Below are 20,570 nucleotides of genomic sequence, written 5' to 3'. Positions count from 1 at the left end.
CTCGTGGTTTACCGAGACACGAGGTCCTGGTCTCGTGGTTTACCGGGACACGAGGTCCTGGTCTTGTGGTTAACTGGGACACTTTGTCCAATAAAACAAGTTCAAAACAAACAAACAAACAAACAAACAGCAGTTTTTTGTTTCAGAAACATTTTTAATACAAATTATAAATCAGTTCAGATCAACTATAAAACTAAACAGGTTACACAACTCAAAGAGGAGAAATCCTGCTTTCTGATTGGACGAATCCTCAGACTGTTTTGTCGTTATAGATCAAACATTTAATCAGTAAATATGAAGCTATTAAAGAGGCGACTGTTCCTTTAAGAGCCGGGACCTCTTCACTTCCTCCTGGTCTTGGCCGGTCTGGCGAGCAGCGCCGGGTCGATCTGATCTGGTCTCAGGTCCCTGATGGAGAAGAGTCTTTGTGCGCGCTCCTTCAGCGTCCCCCCACACTTCAACCCCCGAGACATCAGTTCCTCCTTCAGGGCCTCCAGACCCAGAGACTCCAGATCCACCAGAGACTGACCCACCAGAGACCGACCCGGAATTCTGGGGGTCTCTGGTGGACCCTGGTCCTCTGAGGGTGTAGCGGTCTGGTCTCTGGCTGTCTCTGGAGGACCCGGGTCCTCTGAGGGTCTGACGGTCTGGTCTCTGGGGGTCTCTGGAGGACCCTGGTCCTCTGAGGGTGTAGCGGTCTGGTCTCTGACGGCTTCTGGACCCTGACCTCCTGCAGGTCTGCTAGTCTGAGGAGCTGAGGAGGCGTCTGAGGAGCTGAAGGAGACGATGATTTTAGTAAATGTTTGCTGGATCTGGACCCTAGAGGACCTGGACCCTAGATCTGGTTCTCTAACCTGCTGCTTTGCTCAGGCTCCGCCTCCTCTGTCTGCATCGTCATGGTAACAGCAGCAGCTCCACAGCTGGAGGAGGATGAAGACTCCTCTTCATCATCTTCATCCTCTGAGCTCAGCATCTCTCCGGTCCTGTAACCATGGCAACACATTTAGAAACACACACACACACACACACACACACACACACACACACACACACACCTCACCAGAAACAGGCTGCTGCTGCGTTGTTCTTCTTCTGTTTCTTCTTCTGCGGCTGCTCTCTGTGGTCACAGTTTGTTCTCTTTGGTGCAGAGCCGTCCTTCACCTGCAGACCTGAGACACACCTGACAGGTTAGAGGAGGTCACATGACATCATGATGACATCATCATGGTGGGAGGAGTCACCCTTCATCACGGAGTCCTCCAGCCTCTCTGATAGGTCGTGACACTGTCTCTGGTACTCCGGGTCACTGAACTGGTGTTTAGGTTCAGACAGCTTCCTCTGGAGGCGCTCCACACGACGCTGCTCCTTCTGCGCCTCCCTCTCTGTCTGCTGCTGCAGCCACTCCGCCATCCTACACACCACAGAAGAAGTGGAGGAGGTTACATTTAGTGAAAAAGAAAACGAGGAGAGAGGAAAGACGGAAGAGGAGGAAGAAAAAGAGGAGGAGGAGGTTACATTTAGTGAAGAAGAAGAAGAAGAAAAAGAAGAAGAAGAAGAGGCGAGAGGAAGGACGAAAGAGGAAGAAGAAGAGGCGGCGCTCCACATGGCGCTGCTCCTTCTGCGCCTCCCTCTCTGTCTGCTGCTGCCACCCTACACAGCACAGAAGAAGAGGAGGAGCTTCTTACTCCTTCTCGTGGTTCACGTCTCTCAGTCTCCTCCCACTCAGGTCTCTACAGGCCTCCCTGTTTGTAGTCTTTTCGATCTGAGCTCCCAGAGCTCTCAGCATGGAGCCGAACCCTGAAAACACCACAGAAGAAGAAGTCTTTAATCTCGTGCTTCCTGAATAACTTTGTATTAGTTTAGTATTTTGTCTATTTGAACGGACCTCCTTTCCCTCCGCGGAGGCGGGGCTCCAGGTGATAGACGGCCCCGCTCTGCAGAGCGTCCTCCAGGTGAGACACGCGACCATTTCTGACCACGTAGAGATCCGTAGAAGAAGAAAGTCCCTACAGACACAACAACGTTTAAACTTCTTTAACAGAAGCATCATAAAGATCAATAGATTAATAGATCAACAGATTATTAATATATTAGATTAATATACCAATAGATCGATAGATTAATCTTTAATAAGTTGCACTTTAAGGAAACGAGCTAACGAGGCTAGCCTTCTGTTTGTGTTTGTTAGCTAACGTTAGCTACTGAGCTAACACCACGACACTAAACATTCAGCCCTCCATTTTTTCTTAAACCTGTCGTGAACACTCACGTGCTGCTGGACGAACCGGTCCAGAACGTCTTGGACTAGAGACCCGTCCGGAAACAACGAGTTAGAGAAGCGGAGAAAGGGAGAGCTCACGATCACCTCCATGTTGTTAGGTTTCTGCTTACTGCTCAGGGCGCATGCGCTGCCGCTGCTGCTTCTTCTGCGGACTCAACACTGGAAAGAGAAGAGACGTCATCACGTCAACACGTCATCGCGACGCTACCTGCCGTCAATGAAGTAAAGTAAAGTAAAGTTAAATAAAGTAAAGTGAAATAAAATAAAATAAAGTAAAATAAAGTAAAGTGGGAACTTTTTGAATATATATGTGAGCGAGAAATGGATAAAATAGAATTAAATGAAGATATTGAGGAGATTGATACAAAAATGACATTTACAATACTGGAAGCAGCAAATCAAACAATTGCTAAACGTAAAGGAAGGATGAACAGAAAGGTAGTCCCCTGGTGGACAGATGAGTGTGGGAGAGCAGTGAAAGAAAGGAACAAAGCTCTTAAATTAAGAAGATCACATCATTTCCAAAATGTAATACAATACAAACAAACACAAGCAAAGGTTCGTAGAATCATTCGTAAAGCAAAAAGGGAAAGCTGGCAGAATTATTGTAGCAGAATTGGAAGATCAACACCTCTGGGAGAGATTTGGGGGATGATTAGAAGCATGAGAGGAATTAGAAGAGTGCTGAAGAGGGGGGAGGGCAGAGATGATGGCAAAAGCACTGACAGAAATCCAGCTCTGCCAACCTGACAGCAGAAGGTAAGAGAGGAAGGAAAGGACACAAGCAGCTCATCCTGATAAAAAGAGACAATACTAACAGTCCAAATGATGCTCCATTTACTTTAGAAGAGGTGAAAAGAGCAATAGAAAGAGGAGGTCTCACATCGCCAGGGAAGGATGACATTTGTTATATAATGCTGAAACATTAGGTAGTATAGCAATGATGCAATTGTTATTTTTTTAGAATACGGTTTGGGAAGTGGGGAGACTACCTAGTTCTTGGAAAGAAGCTGTGATTATCTCAATCAGGAAACCAGGCAAAGACTCATCAAACCCAATAAACGATAGACCCATAGCATTAACATGTAGGTGAGATAATGGAAAGAATGATTACAGATAGATCAACATTTGATATGGAGTCCAGGGGAATGATAACACCTCATCAAAGTGGATTTTGGAAAGGTAGAGGAACTATGGACCCAAGTATGTGTTTAGAAACAGAACTCCAGAAGGCCCAGCAGAATGAGGAGTCAGTGATGGGTTGTGATGTATATGATATGGTTTGGAGGGAGGGGTTATTGATTAAATTAAATGTGATAGGAATAGGTGGCAGAACATATAATTGGATCAAAGATTTTTTAAGCAACAGATTTATTCAAGTCAGAATTGGGACAGCACTATCTAGAAGATAACTGGTAGAGAATGGTCCACCACAGGGCGTCATCAGCCTGATTCTGTTCTCCATCATGATGAATGATGTTCTCCTTCAGGTTCAGGGGGATACTGGGCGATCCCTATTTGCTGATGATGGAGCACTGTGGAAGAGGGGAAGAACATAAACCATATTAAAGTACGAGAGGCTGTGAATGTGGTAGAAAGATGGTTTTCATATTTTCTGTGGGGAAAAACTAAAACAATCATGTTTCCTAGAAAGAGAGGAGAGGATGTTCAGAAAAAGATGTACGACAAAAGATTGAACAAGTGAACGTTGTTAGGTTTCTTGGGGTGTGGTTTGACGATTAGTTAACATGGAATGAGCATATTCAGAGGATAGTTATGAAATATAATGAGGTGTCTTACAGGGACAGAATGGGGAGCCAGCAGGTCTGCAATCAAAGATATTGATCTCGCTCTGATGAGGTCAGTCCTTGATTATGGTTGTGTGGTATTTGGATCAGCTGCAAAAACTTCACTAACAAAGCTGGAAGTGTTGCAATCCAAGCTCTGAGACTGTGTTGTGTTTGAGACGTAAGCTGTGAAATATGAACTACTGGAACAATCTTCAAGGACATTCTGGAGATAATCATCCGACCACAAAGGTGCTTCTGCCATGTTGGGAAGAGAACGGGCCAAACGGGAATGTTTTGTAAGGAGCAGTGTAAAACGATCGAGAGAGATGTCATTGGATCAGATTCACTCCTACAGTACCGTACTATCAGCCTTTAAAGACATTGATATCATGGCAGGAGTGGTGGAGGATAGACTACAGACAACATATCAGACACTTACTCCAGCATACACAGATGGATCTAAAGATCCTAATACAGGAGAACTGGTTTTGCAATACGAAGTCAAAAGCAGAACATCAGATCGTCTGTCTGTTTCACAGTTGAGACGTTTTAACAGCACTGCAGTGGATAGAGGAGGTTCGGATCAAAAAGGTCATTGTCTGTTCAGATTCTCATCCTCATTACAATCATTCACATCCCACAGCAGGCAGGATTTAATCAATAGAATATAGGAAACACTGTTCCGACTTAAGAACATGGGTTTGTTTGTATCATGTATGTGGGTACCAGCTCACAGAGGGAAGAAACGAAAGAGCAGATAAATGAACAAAACAAGCTTTAGAAAGTCAGCTCAAGACAGACATTTTATTCAGCGAAGCAGAAGCTAAATCAATAATCAAAAGTCGAACACTTGAACGAGACCGGTCGAAGAAATCTAGAAGATGTATTAATAACTTTGAGGGCAGGAAATGTGCTTCAGTACGTGAACGAAACAGGGTTGAGTGAAATGATAGAACTCCTTTTTGTTTTCTTTTGTATTTATGTTTTCTTTTATTTGTTTTGATGTTTTGTTTTATTTGTTTTGTTTTATTTGTTTTTTTAAGGGGATAGGTACTCTGGTCCACACTCCAATGCAGTAGGTGGCGGAAATGCACCTTTCACTGGATGCCATCCGCCATAAAACTTAGAAGAAGACGAAGAAGAAGAAGACCCACCGGGAGCCCTCGGGTGGCGCTGTGAGCGGCCTTCTACACCAGAAGTGACGGTGTTCCGGTTCCTCTGGTGTTGTGACAACATGGCGGCGCTGAGGAAGGTTGTTTCCAGCTTCAGGTGTGGACACCGGTTCACCTCCTGCAGATTCTCCAGAACCTCCTTCAGCTCAGACTCTTCTGACAGAAGACCCACATCCGGGTTCTCCGCAGCCTTCGACCTGCAGTCGGAGCTCCGGCGGGAGGCGGAGAGCTCTGCGGACGGCGGCGGCGTCTCCTCCTCCGGACAGGAGCAGAGCTTCTCCTCGCTGCTCCGGAGGTCTCCGCTGGTCCAGATGGGACCGGCCAGAGACAAGGTGGTGGTCGGGAGGATCGTCCACGTGGTCCAGAACGACCTGTACGTCGACTTCGGAGGGAAGTTCCACTGCGTGTGTCGACGACCGGCCGACGGAGAGAAGCTGCAGACGGGCAGCAGGGTCCGTCTGCGGCTGCAGGACCTGGAGCTCACCGCCCGGTTCCTGGGGGCCAACACCGACACCACGCTGCTGGAGGCCCAGGCCGTACTGTTGGGCCCGCTGGAGGGAAGGGAGGCCCGGGAGAACCAGGACTGATCCGGATCAGACCGTCAGAGCCCTGGTTCTGTAGAATCAGAGGTTTGTGTTTGTGGACTTTAAACTGATTTATTATAATAAAAATAATTTATATTAACACATCAGACATCTTTGTCTCGTTCTTTTCAGGGATTCAGTTATATCAGTCAGAATACAATATAAAAACATAAAAACACGAAAGACTCACAGAATACAATATAAAAACACGATGAAAGAGAACGAAGGATTCACAGAAACGTTTGAATCAGACACACAGTCGGTGGTTTAGTTTCCTTTCTGTACTTTAATGAGAAAACATCCAGCGGTTGTGTGTGTGTGTGTGTGTGTGTGTGGACGTCATAATGTTTATATAGTCAGTTCATACATGAAGCAGCAGGAGAGGGATCAGTACTGTGATACTGTAGTACTGATGTAGTAGTAGTAGTACTATAGCTATGATGTAGTAGTACTATAGCTGTGCTGCAGTAGTAGTAGTAGTAGTAGTAGTAGCAGTAGTAGTACTACAGCTGTGCTGCAGTAGTAGTACTATAGCTATGATGTAGTAGTACGATAGCTGTGCTGTAGTAGTAGTACTACAGCTGTGCTGCAGTAGTAGTACTAGCAGTAGTAGTACTATAGCTGTGCTGTAGTAGTAGTACTACAACTGTGCTGCAGTAGTAGTAGTAGTAGTAGTAGTAGTAGTACTCGTGGTGTTCTTGTGACTGCAGCTCTTCATCCACACATGGTCACATAGAGCCACTGAGGAGAGACAACAGCACCAGAGAACATAAACACACTAAATAAAATGCATATTTGTACATATATATATATTCACACACACTGGGTCTGATATATTATTATATTATTTATACATAATACACAGAATAAAATACTGAGGCGATGATCTGAGAGGAAGCCTGCAGACTCTGCTCAGGGCTTAAATATGTGTGTGTTTCAGGTACAATGATGTCATCGACATACTTCACGTTTTTTAACACAAACCTCGCTGATGTTCAGTTCTGCTCTTCCGGTCCCGTCCCTGTCGAGCTCCTTGAACGCCTCTAAAAAAACACCACAGAAGAAGAAACACAACGTTCAGGTCTGATGTTTTAACGCAGGAAAAGTACTCACACCACAGTATTAGTAAAAGTACTCACACCACAGTATTAGTAAAAGTACTAACACCACAGTTTTAGTAAAAGTACTAATACCACAGTATTAGAGGGCCCTGAAGGCAGCATCAGAGTGAACAGAGGGCCCTGAAGGCAGCAGCAGAATGAACAGAGGGCCCTGAAGGCAGCATCAGAGTGAACAGAGGGCCCTGAAGGCAGCAGCAGAGTGAACAAAGGGCCCTGAAGGCAGCAGCAGAGTGAACAGAGGGCCCTGAAGGCAGCAGCAGAATGAACAGAGGGCCCTGAAGGCAGCATCAGAGTGAACAGAGGGCCCTGAAGGCAGCATCAGAGTGAACAGAGGGCCCTGAAGGCAGCATCAGAGTGAACAGAGGGCCCTGAAGGCAGCATCAGAGTGAACAGAGGGCCCTGAAGGCAGCATCAGAGTGAACAGAGGGCCCTGAAGGCAGCAGCAGAGTGACGTACTGAACATGGCCTCCAGCTTGACGAGGCAGCAGGTGAAGTTGTCGAAGTCGATGATTTCGTTGTCGGCGTATCGAGCGACCAGCATCTGATACAGCTTGTTGTTCAGCGTGAACCCTGAGGACACACAGAGCTCAGAGGGTTAGTTCACAGAAACTAACCGTTTAACATTTAACGACGAGTGACGAGAACGTACCGCCGTTTTCCAGCGCTAGACGCATCTCGTAGGAGCTCATGCATCCGGATTTATCCAGATCGAACTCTCGGAAGATTCCCTGCAGAGTCACAAGATAACTTGTTTGTTAGCTTGTAAACCCGACGACTTCCTGTTGGACTACAGAAACATGACGACTTCCTGTTGGACTAAGGAAACATGACGACTTCCTGTTGGACTACAGAAACATGACGACTTCCTGTTGGACTAAGGAAACATGACGACTTCCTGTTGGACTACAGAAACATGTCATCGTCGGTTATGTGTTAGTGAAATGCACCCTGGGAGTTGTGGTCTTTATAAGCATATACTGTATGTTCTAACACAGGTTCCTCATGTTTTGGTTCCACGTTCTCCTCTGAACTCACCAGCCACTTCCTGATCTTGTTCCACAGAACCTGGAACTCCAGCAGACCAAGTCGAGCGCTGCCGTCTTTCTGAGCTTGAGTCAAGAAGAAGAAGTGACTGAACAAATGTTTCAAAATAAAAGCCTTGTTAGGCAATGAAGAGGTTCCTCTCTGCTGAAGTGCTGAGGGGCTTTTAATTTTAAATCAATACAGGAAGTGGACAGAAGCGTTGAGTTTGAATTAATATAAATGAATATAAACATGTTTCAAATAAAGGCCACTTTTAAGGATTTACAATAATTTAAGGACGTTAACCATTAAACCCAAATATTGATTATTTCTGCTGAGAAACTAATTCTCAGTTTATAGACTTCCTTCTTTTAACCTGTTGGGCTTGAACAAAAATAAACGGCAATAACAAGCAGAACCAGCACCAGAATAAACAGAACTAACACTAACAGAACCAGAACTAACAGAACCAGCAGATGGAGGATACGTCCATAAGGCTGACCATGGCTCTGCAGGACTCCATGCTGAAACCATCAGTTTGAAGATCTCTGTCTGTAAACAACCACAGAAGAAGAAGTGACGTGAACCAGTGAGAACATTTGAACATCAGAAGCATCAGAACTTACGTTTGGACACGACCCGGTTAAGGATGGTCCTGAGCTCTCTGACTGAGATCTCCATGTCCTGATGAGAGGAAACACGTTGATATAAACAGTGTGTGTTTTATAATGTTTTATTTATTATTATTATTATTATTATCCAGAAACTCACGTCTCCAGACAGCTGAGCGAACATGGACCTGAAGGAGTCGTCGACGTCGTCTGCTGAGATTTCCTTCTGCAGAGAAGAACAGCAGCAAGGTAAAAGGTCATCACGACACAAAGCCAGCAAACAGTTTAGTTATTACCGTTATAAAATATATGTTATAACAGTTTAGTTATTACTGTTATAAAATATATGTTATAACAGTTTAGTTATTACTGTTATAAAATATATGTTATAACAGTTTAATTATTAGTTATAAAATATATGTTATAACAGTTTATTAGTTATAAAATATATGTTATAACAGTTTAGTTATTACCGTTATAAAATATATGTTATAACAGTTTAGTTATTACTGTTATAAAATATATGTTATAACAGTTTAGTTATTACTGTTATAAAATATGTTAACTGTTTAATTATTACCATTATAAAATATATGTTATAACAGTTTAATTATTACTGTTATAAAATAAATGTTATAACAGTTTAGTTATTACTGTTATAAAATATATGTTATAACAGTTTAATTATTAGTTATAAAATATATGTTATAACAGTTTAATTATTAGTTATAAAATATATGTTATAACTGTTTAGTTATTACTGTTATAAAATATATGTGATAACAGTTTAGTTATTACCGTTATAAAATATATGTTATAACAGTTTAGTTATTACTGTTATAAAATATATGTGATAACAGTTTAATTATTACTGTTATAAAATAAATGTTATAACAGTTTAGTTATTACTGTTATAAAATATATGTTATAACAGTTTAATTATTAGTTATAAAATATATGTTATAACAGTTTAATTATTACTGTTATAAAATAAATGTTATAACAGTTTAGTTATTACCGTTATAAAATATATGTTATAACAGTTTAGTTATTACTGTTATAAAACATGTTAACTGTTTAGTTATTACCGTTATAAAATATGTTATAACAGTTTAGTTATTACTGTTATAAAATATATGTTATAACAGTTTAATTATTAGTTATAAAATATATGTGATAACAGTTTAGTTATTACTGTTATAAAATATGTTCTAACTGTTAAGTTATTACGGTTATAAAATATGTTATAACAGTTTAGTTATTACTGTTATAAAATATGTTATAACTGTTAAGTTATTACGGTTATAAAATATGTTATAACAGTTTAGTTATTACTGTTACAAAATATGTGTTCAATGTATAAAAAACTGACTTTTACTTTTATATAAACAGATGATTTCCATAATTTGTATCCAAATGAAAATTCAACCACAAGAAGTTCAAACTTAGATTGAAAAGAGCTGAAATGAAATGCTACAAATAAAGTAAGGTTTGTTTTGATTCTAAAGAGAGAAAAAGATGAAGAGGAGCTGATGAGTCATGAAGAGGAAGAAGATCATTTTCTTTTATAAGTTGAGAAGTAAATGTTTTAGAATGTGATTTAAAGAAAGACATCGTTGCTCACCTCTTCTTCAAAGTTGGCCACCACGTCGTCGTCCATCTCCCTGCAAGATCAACACAGCGTCACTTCATCCATAATCAATATTTAATAAATCACTAGAATCACGAGGACTCACTCGGTCTCCGACTGTTTCTCCGTGAACACCCTCAGGACGAAATCGGCCTCCTTCGAGGGTTCGAAGGTGGAGGGGACGATCAGGTACTCGCCCGGCGGAAGGCGGAGCCTAGCGCTCACCTCTCGCAGGTTGATGAAGGTCTCAGATCGAGCGCAGGAGGAGTGACGCAGGAAGAAGTCCTTCTTCATGTGGACGCTGGGACAGCCGCGGTGCTGCCGGACAGACGGACGCGTTAGAGTTTATAAACTGAGTGTTTTAAATTAAGTTTTTATGTGTTCTGACTCACCTCCTCAGGGATCTGTGGGGGGGGGCAAAGAAGAAAAGTCACAAAACAGATTACAATTAACAGCTAACGTGCTAATCAGGGTGCTAACGCATTATTAGCTGGTTGCTAAGCAATTCTCATGTAGTTACTAAAGGGTTCAGGGTGGTTGGTAGGTGGTCATTATGGGGTTTAAAATGTTCATAACAATAATGTAATAATAATGGTTCCCTAAACTAGTATGTTTAAGGTGGTTACTGTTTGGGCTGTCAACAAATGTTCTCAGTTTGAATAGTATAGAATATATATATATATATAAATATAAATATATAAACTGTGTACTATTGATTGTACAGCAGCCAGAGAATAGTGCTGTGTTTGACCTCGTAGACGGCGAAGCCGATGGTGTGGACGTCCTGGCCGTGGCGGCGGAAGCGGCGGCGGTCTTTCTGCATCAGAGCCACCAGGAAGCTGCAGGACGCCTCGTCGTCCTCGGGGTCGTCGTCCTCCTCCAGCAGAGAGATCTTGTACTGAGGGTTGATCCAGAACGTGTCTGCAGGGAGGCATCATGGGATATGTAGTTTTCATTAGCAAAGAATGATGGAATGTGTACACATCAAACCCTAGCTGGGTTCAGGTGCAGAACAAAAGCAAGCTGTCTCATCTTTGGGCACTTAAACTGTATTTAAACTGTGGTACAAATATATAGAATGTATAATATATTATGTATAATCGTTATTGTGTTTGTAGATGTTTAGTAAACAACATTGTGTTTGAACGGTGCAGTAAAAGTGAACTTTCTATTGAAAACGGACATTCCAGTGTTTCAGCATTGCATTTATAGTTAGGGCCGGTTCAGGTTTATAGTTAGGGCCGGTTCAGGTTTGTAGTTAGGGCTGGTTCAGGTTCATAGTTAGGGCTGGTTCAGGTTTATAGTTAGGACCGGTTCAGGTTTATAGTTAGGGCCGGTTCAGGTTTATAGTTAGGGCCGGTTCAGGTTTATAGTTAGGGCCGGTTCAGGTTCATAGTTAGGGCCGGTTCAGGTTCATAGTTAGGGCTGGTTCAGGTCTATAGTTAGGGCTGGTTCAGGTTTATAGTTAGGGCTGGTTCAGGTTTATAGTTAGGGCTGGTTCAGGTTTATAGTTAGGGCTGGTTCAGGTTCATAGTTAGGGCTGGTTCAGGTCTATAGTTAGGGCTGGTTCAGGTTTATAGTTAGGGCCGGTTCAGGTTCATAGTTAGGGCTGGCTCCATCATTACTCTCCTTACTACTGTCATTATATGAATAACTCATGTCTTTATTAATGGTTAATAACTCATGGTTATAATAAAGGGTTATTATGAACGTCCTCACTGGCATGGTTCCTGCAGCCTCCGGCGGTGCTTCCTCTCCTCCAGCCGCCCTCAAACATCGTAGTGGTCCAGAACCTGGTGGAGTCCTGGCTGAGAGCGTCTGGGGTCAGATTACAGATCTCCAGTCTGGAGAACTGACGCAGAAACTCCTGGAAAGACATCCTAACAGACAGACGGACATTTTACCGTCTTCATCCTGTAAAAATCCACCCTCCTTCACACTCCAAACCTACCAGAACTCTCCGTCCTCCATCTTACAGAGCAGCTCGTCTTTCTCTGCAGAGTCGATGGAGCTCCACTCTGAGGAGCTGAAACACAAATGTGTGGTTAGGATTAAAAACACAGACGACCCGTTTGATCCTAGAAACAGTTTGAAAGCACTGACCTGTCGCTCCAGGCTCCGGTCCACTCCACCTGACCCCAGGGGTTCCTGATCCGGATCAGACGCTCCTGCCGGCCTCGGTAGTCCACCTGCAGAGAGACAGGAAGACAAAAAGTCTGACACAAAGACCGGATCCTGGATGTTGGGTCGGTCTTGATGTGACGAAGGTGAGCTCACCTGTCGGAGTCCGGTCACAGAGTAGGCGTGGCCTTTCACCAGCTTCTTGAAGGTCACCGCCTCCATGTCCAAAGAACTGGTGATCTGAGGAGACGAGTAACACACAGAACCACTGATTCCTCCTGAACACTGAAGTAGAGCGCCGTCCCTGGAGAAAATGTATTTCTTTTTAATGTAATTCAACTTGTATTTAACCAGATGAAATCTCTTTTTCGATGGCGATTTGGCCAAAAAGGCAGCAAAGTGAAACGTGGCCTAAACGTCTTTTAACACAAGACATTACAGAGTAGAAACAAAGTGTATTACACATATAGACAAAAAGACAAAAAGGCTTCAAGACATGACAACATTGTTACAGATTGTTTGTGCTAAAAACATTTGGTTAAAACTGGTCAGAGAGATGAGGGAGTCTACATTGAGTCTAGTCTGCAGGTCATTCCAGGACCAGAGGGCCGTAGTACAAACCTGTATATACTGTATATATATATATATATCCAATAAACTAATGCTGCATCCTGCACACAGTGATGAGTTTTAAATAAATCTCAAAGCAGCATGATAAAGCGGGTCAAGTAAGGCCAAAGTGGGTCGTCATCAAATCCGTCCCAATCTGAAAAGATAAATACCACACAGCATATAAATGATTTCTTAGTGTGACTGACGTCTATGGAGCAGCCCAGCAGAGATTCTCTCTCTAGAGCTTTACTGATGATACGATGAAGATCTCTGGGAGCTTTCTTCAGCTCGTACATCTCCGACACTCCACCGGTAAAGTCCTCGAAACCCTCAGTGGTGCTGCCTCCGGACAACGCCTCATACGAGCCATTCAGCCTGAAAACACACAATAAACACCCAGTAAACGCTCAGTAAACACTCAGTAAACATGCAGTAAACACTCAGAAAACATTCAGTAAACATTCAGTAAACGCTCAGTAAACACTCAGAAATCATTCAGTAAACACTCAGTAAACGCTCAGTAAACATTCAGCAAACACTCAGAAAACACTCAGAAAACATTCAGTAAACATTCAGTAAACGCTCAGTAAACGCTCAGTAAACGCTCAGTAAACATTCAGTAAACACTCAGAAAACACTCAGAAAACGCTCAGAAAACACTCAGTAAACACTCAGTAAACGCTCAGTAAACACTCAGTAAATGCTCAGTAAACGCTCAGTAAACACTCAGTAAACATTCAGTAAACATTCAGTAAACACTCACTCACTATATTGTTTTTTGCCTCATAAAACAGTTTACAGTTTAAGATAAAAAAACAACATTAGAGCAGCTGAACTTGATTTCTCTCAGACTCAGGTCTTAGGGTTATATAGGGTTAGATCTGGATCAGGTTCAGTTCTTACTTGGCGTAAGCCTTCTCCAGCAGGGCGCTCCAGAACTCGCTGCCTTCAGCCGAGTGGACGAACATCAGCTCTCCGTCTTTGACCGGCAGACGGTCGTCAATCACAACGTCCACCCACTCACCAAACTGCCAGAACTGAGACGAACAGAAACAGATAATCAATATAAATGATCAGTCTTCTGAGAATAAAATTTCATATTAGACTCTTTAGTGGCCGTCGTGTCTCTAAATCATCGCTCTCTACTTTGTTTTTCATAACCAAAACACAAGCTTCCTAAGTTCCGCTTGAACGTACAAACAGGTGAGTGGGTGTGGCCTCTGAACAGGTGGATTCTCACCTGGAAGTGGAAGATGCCGGCGTATTCACGGTCGAAATTCTGACCGTGAGGAATGACGCGATGCAGCAGCCGGTCGTTCAGAGTCAGAGACCCAATAGCAGCAAGTAGCCAGCAGTCTCCTGGAGAATGACCAGGGTTAATACAGATGTACATACACTTCAACTACCTTCAGAACCAGAGTTAATACAGATGTACAGACACACTTTAACTACCTTCAGAACCAGTGTTAATACAGATGTACATACACTTCAACTACCTTCAGAACCAGAGTTAATACAGATGTACAGACACACTTTAACTACCTTCAGAACCAGTGTTAATACAGATGTACATACACTTCAACTACCTTCAGAACCAGAGTTAATACAGATGTACAGACACACTTTAACTACCTTCAGAACCAGTGTTAATACAGATGTACATACACTTCAACTACCTTCAGAACCAGAGTTAATACAGATGTACAGACACACTTCAACTACCTTCAGAACCAGTGTTAAAACAGATCTACATACACTTCAACTACCTTCAGAACCAGAGTTAATACAGATGTACAGACACACTTCAACTACCTTCAGAACCAGAGTTAATACAGATGTACAAATACTTCAACTACCTTCAGAACCAGTTAATACAGATGTACAAACTTCAACTACCTTCAGAACCAGAGTTAATACAGATGTACATACACTTCAACTACCTTCAGAACCAGAGTTAATACAGATGTACAGACACACTTCAACTACCTTCAGAACCAGAGTTAATACAGATGTACAGACACACTTCAACTACCTTCAGAACCAGAGTTAATACAGATGTACAGACACTTCAACTACCTTCAGGTCTTAACGTCAAAACAGCTTTCCACTATTACTCTGCATTTCCACTACTTTCAGATCTCCCACTTCCACTGTGTGCAGTGCACAATCTTGAACTGTCTTCTGTCTTCACTGACGCTTCATCTGCTTCCATCAGTAACATTTAACAGGAAGCGTTAACTTGTTAACTGAACATCAGCTGACTCCATTATCCTGAACAGACACTCCGATGGTCTGTGGGGACACGCTAATGCTAGGCTAAGCGCTAACGTCAACAACAACATCAGCTGCTTCCACATTAAGCTGCTAATGTTTCCGGCTAATGGAGTCTTCATTCACTGATCAATAAACTGATCAATACAAGGTCAGACCTGACGGACTGAGTGCTGCCTTCAGGTGCAGATCATTCAGTGTATATCTACTTTATATTTACTTTATATATGTACTACATACTTTTATAGTGTATGTTTGTGTATATACTGTATATATGTAGACAGGATATGTACATCATATGTGCGTATATATGTACATCATATGTGCTTATATATGTACGTCATATGTGCGTATATATGTACATCATATGTGCTTATATATGTACATCATATGTGCTTATATATGTACATCATATGTGCGTATATATGTACATCATATGTGCTTATATATGTACATCATATGTGCGTATATATGTACATCATATGTGTGTATATATACATAGTATTTACATACTTTGATGAGAACACAGACTGAACTCTTTGTTTACTTTCTGACTCACACAGTCAGCTGGTCTCTTATCAACCATCGTCAAGGGAAGTTCCCTCCAAACCCACAGACACATCCGCTGTGTGAGGTCACGTGACCCGCTGTGTGAGGTCACGTGACCAGTGGACTCACCCAGCGCTCCCTGACAGATGTCCGTCCTGGTGGCTCCGCCCACAATGAACTGGGGATTCTCTGTCAGCTCCTGAGACAACCAATCAGAGACGACTGTTACATCATCGCTGTTATTGTCTCTTTAATTATCACTGTTATTATCGCACACACACACACACACACACACACACACACACACACACACAGAGAATTGGTTCGTCTCTTTCTGTTTTGATCCCGGTGCTACTTTATATTCACTCTAAATACACCTTGCTAACATGCTAACATGCTAAATCTTCCAGCTGTGGCTCCACACTTGATTTTTGGGGTTAAGCTTTCTACCAAACAGTCACTGTCTTCTTCTGATACTCTCAGTTCTCATTTATCTGTCTGAACCGAGTCTTCACTTCCTGCCACAAACAGGAAGCAGCTTCTGGTTCAGCCAATCACAGGCCTCAGATTGAGATCAACGAGTCCTTTTTACAGTTTTGGGTTCTTACCGTCGGCCTCTTCCACTCCACCCCTCTGGTTTTGGCGGTAAACGGTCCGAGCTCCTTGAAGCCCAGTGAGGCCGGTTCTGCGGGGAACATTGGGTCCTGGAACAGGGATCCATTCTGCTGACAGTCCTCCTTCAGGGCCTGGAAGTCCTGGTTCAGGTAGAGTACGGCCTGCTGGACCGAGCCAAGACCACCAGCCCTCTGCCGGTCCTTCTGGATCCGCCCAGACACGCCTCCAAACATCCTGACCCACAACACATCAGAGAAACTATTATGGGATGGACTGGTTCATTGTTCATGTTCCCATTGAGATGAATTGTAACTTTTCATCAGGCCAACGATGTATCAACAGTTAGCTAATGTTAGCTAACGCATGGTAAACATTATCAGTATGTTAGCATATTAACGCACGGAAAACATTATCAGTATGTTAGCATGTTAACGCATGGAAAACATTATCAGTATGTTAGCATTCTAACGCATGGTAAACATTATCAGTATGTTAGCATTCTAACGCATGGTAAACATTATCAGTATGTTAGCATTCTAACGCATGGTAAACATTATCAGTATGTTAGCATTCTAACGCATGGTAAACATTATCAGTATGTTAGCATGTTAACGCATGGAAAACATTATCAGTATGTTAGCATGTTAACGCATGGAAAACATTATCAGTATGTTAGCATGTTAACGCATGGAAAACATTATCAGTATGTTAGCATTCTAACGCATGGAAAACATTATCAGTATGTTAGCATGTTAACGCATGGAAAACATTATCAGTATGTTAGCATGTTAACGCATGGAAAACATTATCAGTATGTTAGCATTCTAACGCATGGTAAACATTATCAGTATGTTAGCATTCTAACGCATGGTAAACATTATCAGTATGTTAGCATGTTAACGCATGGAAAACATTATCAGTATGTTAGCATGTTAACGCATGGAAAACATTATCAGTATGTTAGCATTCTAATGCATGGTAAACATTATCAGTATGTTAGCATTCTAACGCATGGTAAACATTATCAGTATGTTAGCACGCTAACGCATGGTAAACATTATCAGTATGTTAGCACTCTAACACATGGTAAACATTATCAGTATGTTAGCATGGTAACGCATGGTAAACATTATCAGTATGTTAGCATTCTAACGTATGGTAAACATTATCAGTATGTTAGCATTCTAACGCATGGTAAACATTATCAGTATGTTAGCATTCTAACGCATGGTAAACATTATCAGTATGTTAGCATTCTAACGCATGGTAAACATTATCAGTATGTTAGCATGTTAACGCATGGAAAACATTATCAGTATGTTAGCATGTTAACGCATGGAAAACATTATCAGTATGTTAGCATGTTAACGCATGGAAAACATTATCAGTATGTTAGCATTCTAACGCATGGAAAACATTATCAGTATGTTAGCATGTTAACGCATGGAAAACATTATCAGTATGTTAGCATGTTAACGCATGGAAAACATTATCAGTATGTTAGCATTCTAACGCATGGTAAACATTATCAGTATGTTAGCATTCTAACGCATGGTAAACATTATCAGTATGTTAGCATGTTAACGCATGGAAAACATTATCAGTATGTTAGCATGTTAACGCATGGAAAACATTATCAGTATGTTAGCATTCTAATGCATGGTAAACATTATCAGTATGTTAGCATTCTAACGCATGGTAAACATTATCAGTATGTTAGCACGCTAACGCATGGTAAACATTATCAGTATGTTAGCACTCTAACACATGGTAAACATTATCAGTATGTTAGCATGGTAACGCATGGTAAACATTATCAGTATGTTAGCATTCTAACGTATGGTAAACATTATCAGTATGTTAGCATGCTAAACATTATCAGTATGTTAGCACTCTAACGCATGGTAAACATTATCAGTATGTTAGCATGCTAACGCATGGTAAACATTATCAGTATGTTAGCACTCTAACGCATGGTAAACATTATCAGTTTGTTCGCATTCTAACGCATGGTAAACATTATCAGTATGTTAGCATGCTAACGCATGGTAAACATTATCAGTATGTTAGCATGCTAACGCATGGTAAACATTATCAGTATGTTAGCATTCTAACGCATGGTAAACATTATCAGTATGTTAGCATGCTAACGCATGGTAAACATTATCAGTATGTTAGCATGCTAACGCATGGTAAACATTATCAGTATGTTAGCATTCTAACGCATGGTAAACATTATCAGTATGTTAGCATGCTAACGCATGGAAAACATTATCAGTATGTTAGCATGCTAACGCATGGTAAACATTATCAGTATGTTAGCACGTTAGCATTTAGCATTTGTCTCACAGATTGAAGACTTTCCATCAGATCAGAGAGATAAACATAAACATGGAGATGTTTGTACCTGATCTCCGTCCAATGGGCTCGTAGGAAGCTGACAGGAAACAGAATTAATTTGGAGGCTAATTGTTACAAGTCCTCCGTTTTTTTCCAGGAACTTTTCAGGTAAATGACACAAAGTAAATAATTAATTGATGACTTTATTTAATAATAAACTATCTTCAGTGTGATCGACTGAACTCCAATCAATCCAATCAATGAGGCAGACTGAGAGCAGCTGACTCAGCACTTTGAAAGCTCTGTGTTTCCTGGAGCGGCACCAAAATACCAGACTGACCAGTACCAGACCAGGACCAGACTAATACCAGACTGACCAGTACCAGACTAATACCAGTCTGGTACTGGTCTGGTCCTGGTCTGGTATTAGTCTGGTCCTGGTCTGGTACTGGGATCAGACTGTTGAGTTTATTAAGAAACAAATATTCACATTTAAGAAGCAGAAACAAACGATTTTTATTTGTTTTTTTTCTTAACCTTGGAAGTATTTATCAAACTTATTGTGATACAATTTCATGTTTGATTAAAAAACTAATGACTTTATATAGCAGGCCCTCGGGGGCCTCTGAGAGTCTGTTAACTGGTTATAAATATTGTTACATTGGAACTTTAAAGAGACTGAAATGAGACAGTTTTTATTTATTTTTACATGAAATTCATATTTAATATTATTTATGAAACATTTGATTCACTTTATTATTTTATAATTAACTGTCTGTCCTCATTCTCTTATTTAATGTTAGTTTACAGATGTTTTCTAAACATCCTCATGAATATTTACACTTTTGACTGTAAACTGGATGTAAATAAACAACACACAGGACTCCTCTGATTGGTTCACAAAGAGCATAAAACAGTTTCTGCTGAATCAACCTGAAATCAATGAAAACAGCTGATCAGTGAACACGCGCTCACAGAGACCAGCACAGACCAGCACAGACCAGTGAAACACACTCACCTTGTCGTCCTCCGTCTCTACAGCAGTACAGTAAGAAGTAGTCGGCCCACACGGTGCAGTTCTAGCAGTATTAGTAGCAGTACTAGTAGTACTAGCTCTCGTGCAGTGGATGCTCTGCTGCAGGACCGAGCCCCGCCCGACGGGAGGGGCGGAGCTACACCATCATCATCATCATCATCATCAAGTTAAAGAGACCAAACACCAAACGTTAACATTTATCATGTGAACATGTTATGTTTACATTATACATGTTAACAATAACATAATAAAACATTTTACTAATGTCCGGTCTGTTATAACATCTTAAAACACGCAGAGGGATGACGTCATCACGGTGACGTCTTCAGCTGTCTTTTCTTTTGTTTTCCTCCTAATGAGATGAGAAACAGCGCTCCCCCTCTGCACCATTACAGTTCAGTCAGGTCAGAGACGGTACTGCACCCAGTAGTCCTGTTATTCAAAATAATAATTAAATTAACATATAGGATTAAACTTTGAGATGTGAACCTTCTAATCCAGGCCAATAGTTTTGATGATTCAAAATAATAAATTGTATTTTATTATAATTATTTATATTTTAGTTCAAGAACAGAATTTGAACTTTTCAGTTTATATATATATATATATATATATATATATATATATATATATATATATATATATATATATATATATATATATATATATAGGGTTAGGGTTATAGGGTATATCTGTATATATATCTTTTTCAAACAATCAAAACTATTGTTATGAGTATTTGGTTATTAGTGTTTTATTGTAATTTGTGTTTAGATATTTATATTTATTTATTTACAATATTTAAAGGCTACAA

The 20,570-nt window shown here is 41.2% G+C and overlaps 3 protein-coding genes across 3 annotated transcripts; 1 reads left to right on the top strand and 2 right to left on the bottom strand.

Annotated features, from left to right (window-relative positions):
• Positions 1–133: 133 nt before the first annotated feature.
• Positions 134–2,405, bottom strand: sde2 (SDE2 telomere maintenance homolog (S. pombe)). Its single transcript, XM_068702750.1, has 7 exons — positions 2,270–2,405; positions 1,886–2,006; positions 1,686–1,797; positions 1,242–1,411; positions 1,061–1,169; positions 855–983; positions 134–774 (listed from the first exon to the last, which is right to left on the bottom strand). The coding sequence occupies exons 1-7, from the start codon at positions 2,369–2,371 to the stop codon at positions 342–344; spliced, it is 1,176 nt and encodes a 391-aa protein (XP_068558851.1). The 5' UTR covers positions 2,372–2,405; the 3' UTR covers positions 134–341.
• Positions 2,406–5,223: 2,818 nt separating this feature from the next.
• On the top strand, positions 5,224–5,931 carry mrps28 (mitochondrial ribosomal protein S28). Its single transcript, XM_068702712.1, has one exon. It carries the CDS (start codon positions 5,306–5,308, stop codon positions 5,828–5,830), a length of 525 nt encoding a protein of 174 aa, XP_068558813.1. The 5' UTR covers positions 5,224–5,305; the 3' UTR covers positions 5,831–5,931.
• A 173-nt stretch (positions 5,932–6,104) lies between these two features.
• On the bottom strand, positions 6,105–19,867 carry LOC137866665 (calpain-1 catalytic subunit-like). Its single transcript, XM_068702711.1, has 23 exons — positions 19,739–19,867; positions 18,788–18,880; positions 16,374–16,614; positions 15,895–15,964; positions 14,186–14,304; positions 13,849–13,982; positions 13,152–13,320; positions 12,490–12,573; positions 12,316–12,401; positions 12,164–12,238; positions 11,932–12,092; positions 10,964–11,133; positions 10,605–10,616; positions 10,319–10,530; positions 10,207–10,246; positions 8,743–8,808; positions 8,598–8,655; positions 8,459–8,523; positions 7,984–8,052; positions 7,598–7,676; positions 7,405–7,518; positions 6,812–6,870; positions 6,105–6,568 (listed from the first exon to the last, which is right to left on the bottom strand). The coding sequence occupies exons 3-23, from the start codon at positions 16,611–16,613 to the stop codon at positions 6,542–6,544; spliced, it is 2,109 nt and encodes a 702-aa protein (XP_068558812.1). The 5' UTR covers position 16,614; positions 18,788–18,880; positions 19,739–19,867; the 3' UTR covers positions 6,105–6,541.
• Between the last annotated feature and the right edge of the window lie 703 nt (positions 19,868–20,570).

The sequence above is a fragment of the Cebidichthys violaceus genome, unplaced genomic scaffold (genome assembly GCF_023349555.1).
Source record: "Cebidichthys violaceus isolate CVI_PGR_0920_01 unplaced genomic scaffold, fCebVio1.0.p SCAF_88, whole genome shotgun sequence".
NCBI lineage: Eukaryota > Metazoa > Chordata > Actinopteri > Perciformes > Stichaeidae > Cebidichthys > Cebidichthys violaceus.
Note: the sequence above shows the minus strand (reverse complement) of the source record. Positions and strands in the feature narration are given on the sequence as shown.

Coding starts and splice junctions, on each gene's coding strand:
- sde2 (XM_068702750.1), bottom strand. CDS start 2,371: ATGGAGGTGATCGTGAGCTCTCCCTTTCTCCGCTTCTCTAACTCGTTG. Junction 1,412..1,685: donor GACGTGAACCACGAGAAGGA/GTAAGAAGCTCC, acceptor TGTGGTGTGTAG/GATGGCGGAGTGGCTGCAGC. Junction 984..1,060: donor GCAGCAGCAGCCTGTTTCTG/GTGAGGTGTGTG, acceptor CCATGGTTACAG/GACCGGAGAGATGCTGAGCT.
- mrps28 (XM_068702712.1), top strand. CDS start 5,306: ATGGCGGCGCTGAGGAAGGTTGTTTCCAGCTTCAGGTGTGGACACCGG.
- LOC137866665 (XM_068702711.1), bottom strand. CDS start 16,613: ATGTTTGGAGGCGTGTCTGGGCGGATCCAGAAGGACCGGCAGAGGGCT. Junction 12,093..12,163: donor ATGGAGGACGGAGAGTTCTG/GTAGGTTTGGAG, acceptor TCTGTCTGTTAG/GATGTCTTTCCAGGAGTTTC. Junction 8,053..8,458: donor CCATGGTCAGCCTTATGGAC/GTATCCTCCATC, acceptor ACTCAAGCTCAG/AAAGACGGCAGCGCTCGACT.